The 8616-nt window shown below is 52.3% G+C and overlaps 1 protein-coding gene and 3 non-coding genes across 4 annotated transcripts in view; all 4 read left to right on the top strand.

Annotated features, from left to right (window-relative positions):
• Nucleotides 1–6513, top strand: part of CTC1 (CST telomere replication complex component 1) — a 19036-nt gene extending 12523 nt beyond the window's left edge. The window contains exons 11-24 of the mRNA XM_007457816.1: nucleotides 1–159; nucleotides 1117–1243; nucleotides 1853–1967; nucleotides 2112–2439; nucleotides 2518–2607; nucleotides 2847–3040; nucleotides 3891–3952; nucleotides 4047–4221; nucleotides 4528–4605; nucleotides 5271–5415; nucleotides 5498–5562; nucleotides 5815–5980; nucleotides 6092–6218; nucleotides 6374–6513. The exon at nucleotides 1–159 is cut by the window's left edge and continues 16 nt beyond it. Of these exons, the coding sequence (XP_007457878.1) occupies nucleotides 1–159; nucleotides 1117–1243; nucleotides 1853–1967; nucleotides 2112–2439; nucleotides 2518–2607; nucleotides 2847–3040; nucleotides 3891–3952; nucleotides 4047–4221; nucleotides 4528–4605; nucleotides 5271–5415; nucleotides 5498–5562; nucleotides 5815–5980; nucleotides 6092–6218; nucleotides 6374–6513 (1971 nt within the window). The remainder of the gene's footprint in view (nucleotides 160–1116; nucleotides 1244–1852; nucleotides 1968–2111; nucleotides 2440–2517; nucleotides 2608–2846; nucleotides 3041–3890; nucleotides 3953–4046; nucleotides 4222–4527; nucleotides 4606–5270; nucleotides 5416–5497; nucleotides 5563–5814; nucleotides 5981–6091; nucleotides 6219–6373) is intronic.
• Nucleotides 6514–7591: 1078 nt separating this feature from the next.
• TRNAI-AAU (transfer RNA isoleucine (anticodon AAU)) lies at nucleotides 7592–7665 on the top strand. The gene has a single exon. It is a non-coding gene; the product is annotated as a tRNA-Ile (tRNA).
• A 396-nt stretch (nucleotides 7666–8061) lies between these two features.
• Nucleotides 8062–8143, top strand: TRNAS-AGA (transfer RNA serine (anticodon AGA)). The gene has a single exon. It is a non-coding gene; the product is annotated as a tRNA-Ser (tRNA).
• A 271-nt stretch (nucleotides 8144–8414) lies between these two features.
• Nucleotides 8415–8488, top strand: TRNAT-AGU (transfer RNA threonine (anticodon AGU)). The gene has a single exon. It is a non-coding gene; the product is annotated as a tRNA-Thr (tRNA).
• The last annotated feature ends 128 nt before the right edge of the window (nucleotides 8489–8616 follow it).

The raw sequence follows: 8616 nt of genomic DNA, 5'->3' as shown, positions 1-8616 counted from the left end.
GCCCTGAAAGAGGAAGGGAAGTGCAGGGCCTGGGCCTCCTTTGACCCTAAGACCCTTCTGCCCCTCCCAGAGGCTTTTCACCTGCCCAGTTGCCAACTCAATCAGCGCCTGGCCTGGTCCTGGCTCTGTCTGCTGCCCTCTGCCTTCCATCCGGCCCCGGTAAGTGCGTTTCCAGCGGTTCTCAGGGGACTTCCTCTTTTTGCCATTTTCACTACAACTACCACTACCGTAGTCCTTTCTTGTCTTTTTTTTTTTTTTTTTTTTTTTTTAATTAACGCTTTAAAATGGACGGATTGATTGATCCATTCATTCACTTCATTCATTCATTCATTCATTCATTCCATTCAGTACAGTGGGAGGATGGAGACCGAACCACTAGACCGCCATGGCAGCCCTTAGCCACGGTAGCCCTCATCCACGGTTTTTAGGATCATTGAGAATCAATCATTCATCTGACTGGACACTGGCCTCTCACTGTTGTGGCCCCTCCCGCTGCGGAGCACAGGCTGCGGAGCACAGGCTCCGGACGCGCAGGCTCAGCGGCCATGGCTCACGGGCCCAGCCGCTCCGTGGCATGTGGGATCTTCCTGGACCGGGGCACAAACCCATGTCCCCTGCATCGGCAGGCAGACTCCCAACCACTGCGCCACCAGGGAAGCCCCCTTTCTTGTCATTTTGACTACACTAGCCTTCTAACTAGAATACTCCGCCTCTTCTTGGCCCCCTCTAATCTGTTCTCTTGCAGCGACTAGAAAGGGGTGGGGTACAATTGAACATCGATTATAAAACTCTCTTAATTCAACTGCTTCTCTTATTTCTACCAGTGTGTATAAAATCAAACCCAAACTCCTTATTATGTCTTGGGAGGTCCTCCATGGTCTCCTAGCTCTAACCTCGATTTGTATACTTTCTCTCTGGCTACTAAATGTGTGAATGCAGGTGCATTTTTTCCACATCTGTCTACCTCACTTCAATATAAATTCTTTGAGGTCACAGACCATGTTTCTGTGGTTCACTTTGTAGCTCTAACAGTTAACACAGTGCCTGGCACGTGGTAGATGCTCAGTATCTTAGCGTTTAATAAGACTTGATGCCTCGGCCTTCGTCTCCTTGTAGGTTCTGCTTGGGATTCTGGTGCCTTCGTCTCGTAAAGGTTGTCTGCGACTTCAGGACCAAAGCGGTTCCCTCCCCTGCCTACTCCTAGCCAAGCCCTCGCAGCCCCTCACTGACCCCGGGCTCATAGGTTTGGAGTTCAGAGGTGGAGAGAGATGGTGGTGGGGTAGAGGTTCTCTGAACTGGGGGCTTGGCAGAAAGCACTGCTGGGATTTACTAGAGATGCTGGAGTGGCTTCTGTTGATCAACCAGTCTGGCGGGAGGTGTAGGAGGCTGGTATTGGCAGGTGGTGTAAAGGAGCAAGGGGTTCCCGGCCAGAACTATAATTCCCAACATTCACTTCTCCCTCCCTAGGCACACCAGGATGACAACTTCCATTTCTTACCTTCTTAGTGTGGAAGAGTAATGGGGCTTATTTGGGCTTATTGAGGTTTGTAGGTAGGGAAACCCTGGAGAGGAAAGCTTTTCAGATCTCGGAACAGGCGTTTTAGGGATTTATGAGAAAGTAATCAAGGCCTCTCAGCCTAGGTGGCCAGGGGTGGGATTGGCCATGCAGATGGAATGGTTTCTCCCTTGGAGGTATGACTCCTCCAAGATGGGGCTCAGGCCTAGGCCTTCACGTTGTGTTAGGGGAGCAGCTCTGGCCTGAGTCAGGCAGTGAGACCTGCAGGGCGGTCGGCTTTACTGCCCATCCCACAATCCTCTCCTCTTGCCAAAATAGAAAACTTTCTTCCTCCAGGCTGCCTGGTGCGGGCGGAGAGGTTCCAGTTGGTCGTAGAAAGGAATGTCAGAAGCAGCTTCCCTTCCTGGAAGGAGCTGAGCATGACAGGCTTCATGCAGAAGAAGCAGGCCAGGTTGGTCCTTAGGGTGGTGGCTGTCCTTTGAGACCCTGAGGGGAAGGGGAAGGGGAAGGGCCCGGTGCAGGTGGTAGAACTCTGGGGCCCACAACATCCAGTGCCTGCATCGCTAAGAAACCTATTCCTTGTCTCTCCCGACAGAGTCTATGTCCAGATTTTTCTGGCTGATGCTCTGATCCTGTCTGTGCCCAGACCCGTCCTTCACTCGGCCACCTCCTCAAGGCCTCCTCAGACAGAGCCCTCCCTGCCAGAGGGTCCCCACATAGGACAGAGTCGGCTGTTCTTGCTGTCCCACAAGGAGGCACTGATGAAGAGGAACTTCTGTGTTCCCCCAGGAGCCAGTTCGGAGGTGCCCAAGCCCACCCTCAGCTTCCTTGTGTTAGGGAGCTGGCTTGGGGGCACCCAGAGGAAGGAGGGAACTGGATGGGGCCCACCCGAGCCCAGGGAAGGTGAAAACTCGGATCCGAAGGTAAACTGGGGCCTGGGACCTGGGACCTGACCTCCTGTGCCCCAGCTCCTCTCTGAGGGACCCTGCTCTCCCCCTCAGGTTCTCCTCATCTTCCTCAGCTCCTCAGTCCGCTGGTTTGAGTTCTTGCACCCAGGGCAAGTGTACCGACTCGTGGTCCCTGGCCCTCCTGTGAGTGCCCTAGTTCACCATGCCCTTCCCCAGAAAGCTTTTTTTGGCTTGGGGTCTGGAGAGGAACTTCTAGGTCTCCTAGAAGAAGGGTGGATTTAGATCAAATAGAAGGCCTGTCTGTGTCTGGATCACTTCCTTCACTAGGCTCCAGAGAGGAAACAAAACTGGGTCGTAGTATGTCAGGAACCTCTCCGGACCAGGACACACTCAGAGACAATCATCTCCCCATTTCCTGGCAGACACCAATGTTGTTCAAGGAGGGTGGTTCATCCTGCGTATCACAGCGTCCTCTGGAGCTGGCTGGCTGTGCGTCCTGCCTCACTGTCCAGGATGAGTGGACCCTGGAACTTGCGAGCTCCCAGGACATTCCAGAGGCGCTGGGTATCAGCAGGGCACTGCCTGAGTCCTCGCTGACTGACCTGCTCAGTGGCAAGTAAATGTCCACCAGCTTCTCCAGCTAGTTTGGCTGCTCTCTCTTCCTCTGCTGTGGTTGGGTCGGATGAACAGCCCATTCTGTGCTACAGTGTATGTTTCTTGCATGTGATTTAGCTCCTAGGGGAATGATGTCACTCTAAGATGCACGTTGTGTTTCACACTTGATTTTCCCCCAGTATGTTACTGTTCTGAAATGACTGAGCAGGCTTTCTCACAGTTCAGGAAAAGCTTCAGCAATAAAAGGAGATATAAGAAACAAAAAAGCAAGGACAAAGCTGAAAAGCTTTAGGGAAGAACGTTCCTTTAATGCAAGAAGTGACTGGCTTATGGCTTCAGGAACAGCTGTACCTTCCTCGTGTAGGCTTTTTCGGGGTAGCTGCAGTGCAGTTAAAGAAACTGCAGAGGTACTTCCCCCCTGTGTAAACAAACAAGCAAACCCCCTGCTGGATTACATGTGTAATTTTTACAAAACTGATCCCTCTCAGAAGTGAAAGTTTTCAAGGACCTATGATTTGAAGGGAGTGGGCATGGGCCCCAGCATACAAAGCTGTGAACAATGGACTGACTGAGATTCTAGGTGTAAATGCAAGTGGAGATTCACCTCTGCTGGGGTGTTTCTTGGTGAGGCCTCTGGGTGCAAGGCTGTGTGGGTTTTGAGTGATTTGCACAACCCTGCTTTTCCCATGAACCCTGTTACTTTTAGCGTGCGGTTTGAGACAGTGCAAGGCTTTCCGGGGCCTCATAGATAATGTTCCGGCAGACACTGTAACTCCTTTCTGTCCTTGAGCCTGACTCCATTCTCTGCTTTCTTATGCCTCCATTCTCATTGTATTTCTCTGACCTTCCAGTTTCACAGATTCCTTGGTGTCTTTCTCAGCTGAGATTTTGTCACATCTCTGGATAAAGCCTGGTAATGACATCTCTTTTGGGGAAAGGTATGAAATAGAGTGATGGGACCTTGTGATCCTGAGAGAGACCACTGACCCCTCGCCTCTCCTCTGTAGGGAGCTCTGGGGCCACGAGACGGTGTGTGAAGCTCACCGTAGCTCTGGAGACGGCCGACTGCGAATTCCCCCCTCACTTGGACATATATATTGAAGACCCACACTTGCCTCCCCCACTGGGACTTCTTCCAGGTGCCCGAGTCTACTTTAACCAGCTAGAGAAAAAGGTTTCCAGGTGAAGATCTGTGTTGATGTTCTTGCCTCCCCTTCCCACTGATGTGGTTCTCTTGAACGCTCGCCCCTAGGTGTGTGGCAACGACACCTTCTCTTTGGTATTATGTTTGCTGTGTTTCTCTGGCATTTATGCCCTCTGCCCCCGCGAGATATTCCAGACCAGTCCTTCCCTTATTCTTCCCTCTGCTCCAGTAGAGCCGGGGTTAGGGCATGTCCCTCGGGGGAGTGGCCTGGCCTGTGTTGCAGTCCCAGCTCCTACCTCACATTAACTTCTTTCTCCTCATCACTCTTCCTCCTCCCCTTGCAGATCCCACAATGTTTACTGTTGTTTCCGGTCATCTACCTGTGTGCAGGTCCTGAGTTTTCCCCCAGATACCACAATCAGGTCAGTGGCCCAGGCCCCGGTCCCTAAACTTCACAGCCTCACATCTGCATACCATACTTATTCCAGGGTCTGGAATTTTTGCCATAACTACAGTCTTCTCCACTCCTAGCAAAATATGTTGAGTTGCAAGGATTTCCTCTGCTTCAAATAAAAGATGTCCAGTACCTATCATTTTACCCAGAAAGATTTAGCGTTCTAGGATTTTCCAGGCTTTTCAGTCCAAAATACAAATCTTTCTTGGCTAACATCTTGGTTTTTCAAGACTGAGAAATAACTGATGACAATCAGAGATCAAGAATCAAAATGGGGGGACTTCCCTGGTGGTCCAGTGGGTAAGACCCTGCGTTCCCAATGTAGGGGGTTCAGGTTTGATCCCTGGTCTGATCCCTGGTCGGGGAACTAGATACCGCATGCTTCAACTAAAGATCCCACATGCCGCAACTATGAGCCCGCATGCCGCGACTAAAGATCCCGTGTGCCGTAACGAAGACCCGGCGCAGCAAAAAAAAAAAAAAAAGAAAGAAAGAGTCAAAATGGGGGCCATGGGGCTTCCAGGAGAGCACGGAAGCCACTACTGTCCCCATCCGTATGCCTGCTGAGTCCTTCCAGACACACCCTGCTTTTAGAACCCTGTTGGGTGTTTCTTGACCCCTTTCTCTCTTTAGTGCCCCCCTGCCCCACATCTACCTAGCCGAACTTCTGCAAGGTGAGAAGGCCCCATTCCGGGCCACTGCCTCTTGCCACGTCGTTTCGGTCTTCAGCCTTCAGCTCCTCTGGGTGTGTGCTCATTGTACCAGCATCTGCCCGCAGGTATGAGAGGGAGCTGGGTGCAGGGTGCCAGAGGGATGTGATGGGATCCAGGGGATTTTCCCAACCACTTTCTTCATCCCAGGGAAGGTGTACTCGTCAGAGCCCTGCTTGCCCCACTCAGACATCTATAAGCCAGGCCAGCATCAGGTGAGAGCAGAGCACAATGTGGGTGCCTGTCCCACCACTTACATGACTTTGTGTCTGCTGTCCCAGTGTTAGCACAATTTCTGGCTTGTGGGAATTGCTTAATAAATATTTTCAAATCAACGAATGAGAGTAAAGTGAGCTAACGACTGGAAAAGGTGGAGAGGGAGTCGTGTTGGGTCCAGGTGACTGGCCACCTGGGTTCGCTGTGGGAGTTGCTATTTCCTACTCCCCATCCCCCACCCCCGTCCCCAGGCTCCTGGTGGAGGATGGGACTGCGGAGGCTGTGGTGACCTGTAGAAATCATCAAGTGGCAGCAGCACTAGGACTGTGTCCTAGTGAGTGGACCTCCCTCCTCGAGCTCGTTCGAGGGCCAGGGACAGTGGCCTTGCAATTCACGGGGCCTGGAGCCCAACCTGAGGTGGGTGAGCTGTGGCCGGGAGGCGGGGGCTCAGATGCCCGAATTCCTGGGCGCTTGGTAGAGAGCGTTTAGAAACTTGAGTTCTGCTGAAACCCGAGTTTCCCTTTCTAGTCCTCAGCCAAGACTGATGAGCCCTTGACCCTCTTCCTCTGGACACTGTGTACCAGTTTCTCTGTCCTCCGCCCTATTGTGCTTTCTTTTGAGCTTGAGAAGAAACCCTCCAAGATCATCCCGTTAGGTAAGGGTGGAAGGGCAGGGGTGTAGCTAGATGGGTCTCAAGGGGAAGAGCGAGGAGGGATTGTTAGGGGATTTCAGGAGTCGCGGAGGAGAATGGTGGGCGAGGACTAAAAACCACATTCATAGGACACGTGTTTTCCTCTCTTCCCATCTCAGAACCTCCTCGACTACAGCGATTCCAGTGTGGGGAGTTCCCTTTCCTGACTCGTGTGAATCCCAGGATCCGACTGTCATGCCTCTCTATCCAGGAGCCTGAGCACCCCAGTGCCCTGGGGGCCTTAGTTTCCTCCTGCTAACCGGAACTGCAGTGGCCTGAAAGTTCTTCCTGCCCTGCTGGAGACCTTGAGGACTGGGCTTCAGCTCTTCCCCCTTGTCATGACTCTTATCTTCTCTGTGATTGAACCAGGACCCCAGATCCCTGGATTCACAAAATGCTACCCTACTGTTATTTCCTCTATTCTAATGCCAGCCTCTGCCTTGGGGAAACAGGCAGATCATGGTGCTGTTGCTATTTCCTCTCTAGTTGGTGTCAAGGCACCTGTGCTCACAGGTGGCCCTGAGCACCTGGGTTCTGTCTTTGTGGCAGGGACTTGCCCCTCGCGGGGATGCTCCTGACAGGCCCCTTGATCTACAATAAAGCTCTGGGGATGTTTCTCACTTGTGCTCACATGGGTCTCAGGCCTCATGACCTCCTGGCAGCTGGCCCATCGTTTACCATCGTTTCAGCCCTTGTTTGCCACCAGTGCCAAAACTGGTTTGGAGAAGAGCTTCTGGTCCAGTCAAGTCAGGCCCTAAAGGGAGCAAATTGGGGTGTGGGGTGCAGGGTAGATAGCATTGCCATGATGGCCTCAGTCAGCAAGGTTGGGCCCAGGAAGAAGTCAAGCCTGGAGTTGTTGCTAAGTATTGATGTAAGGTGGTTATGGAGAGAGGGAAGCACCAAGCATTAGGAGGGGCGTGGGAGGAACTTGTAATGTGGATCCCCAGTCAAGGGGTCAGTGCTGTGGGTGTACTGTGGGCCAGGCCTAAGGCAGATAAGATACTTGATCAACGCTATGAGACTGGCAGGAGTTCCTAGTCAGAACCTACAGAGTTAGGGGTTGCAGGAGCAGTTATTTGGAGATGCTCATGCATTTGGCTGGTGTTCTATCGTTTCTTTCCTGGTTGCTGCTTGCTAGATAGAGGGGTAGAGCGTAGCCGCACCTCCAAGCGCTGTACAGAGCACGTTCCTTCCTTTGCATTAGGGATCTCTTTTAGTTTGTATTTGAGAGGTCTTTGGATCGTGGCTGCTGCCACACACCAAGGTTTTTGGAAGTGGAGTTGTCTGTACTTCAGTGATACATATGTGAAGATTCGAAGGGCGTCGTTTTAGCAGCTGGCCGGTTAGCTCAGTTGGTTAGAGCGTGGTGCTAATAACGCCAAGGTCGCGGGTTCGATCCCCGTACGGGCCACAGAGGTTATTTTTATTCCTTCCCATCGCCGCCGGTAGCCGGAAGTTTACGACCGGAGCTAGTTACTTTCCCAATCACAAACGACAGCGAACCCACCACTTTTCAAAACCAGAGTTGCTCGCTCACTCCGACGCTCGGAAGGCCGCTCCCGGGGCCGGGAGCCCCTGCCACGTCTACTCTTCCCTGGGAGCGCACTGTTGGAGGCGGGCGAAAAAATGGGGTAGATCACAGAAAGGTGGGGCGGGGCCGCGAGGGGAAGGTCGATTACAATTCTGTCCTCTGGTGTTCTCGCCGAACGGTCTCGTAACCCTGGAAACGCGACATTGTGAGAGGGACGGTGTTTGCGGAGCATGAAGACTAAGAAAGGCTTGGAGCGAGCCGTTCACCTACCAGCACGTAGTCGTGGCCGAGTGGTTAAGGCGATGGACTAGAAATCCATTGGGGTCTCCCCGCGCAGGTTCGAATCCTGCCGACTACGCGTTCATTTTTTTCTTCTCCGACGCTCACTAACTGAATTCCTTCTGTTCTACGTCTCATGGAGGATTGATCCGATCGGCGCCGCAGACATCCTCCAACCACGCACATCTAGCTAGTGTTGAGGCCTTTCATTTACATCTTTCAATATCCGGGGAAGCTCTTGAGTGGACGTTTGATTTGTCAAAATTAATTTTAGAATCTATCTTAACTTGTGACCAGCCTGTCGGCGGTATACTTGTGTATATCCCTGCAGAAAACGCCCCAACGCCCCTGGCGCCGTGGCTTAGTTGGTTAAAGCGCCTGTCTAGTAAACAGGAGATCCTGGGTTCGAATCCCAGCGGTGCCTTTAGTTAGCCGACTCCGAGGAAAAGATGGTATCTGTTTTCTCCTTGAATCCTTACACTCTAGTGAATTTATCAATTGCTTTTAGACTAGAGGACGCAAGGGTTCCAGTTCCGCACTCATTTCCTGCTG

Source organism: Lipotes vexillifer, unplaced genomic scaffold, assembly GCF_000442215.2.
Source record: "Lipotes vexillifer unplaced genomic scaffold, Lipotes_vexillifer_v1.1 scaffold611, whole genome shotgun sequence".
NCBI classification, from domain to species: Eukaryota; Metazoa; Chordata; class Mammalia; order Artiodactyla; family Lipotidae; genus Lipotes; species Lipotes vexillifer.
The sequence above is the reverse complement of the archived record's forward strand: the minus strand, read 5'-3'. Positions and strand labels throughout refer to the sequence as shown.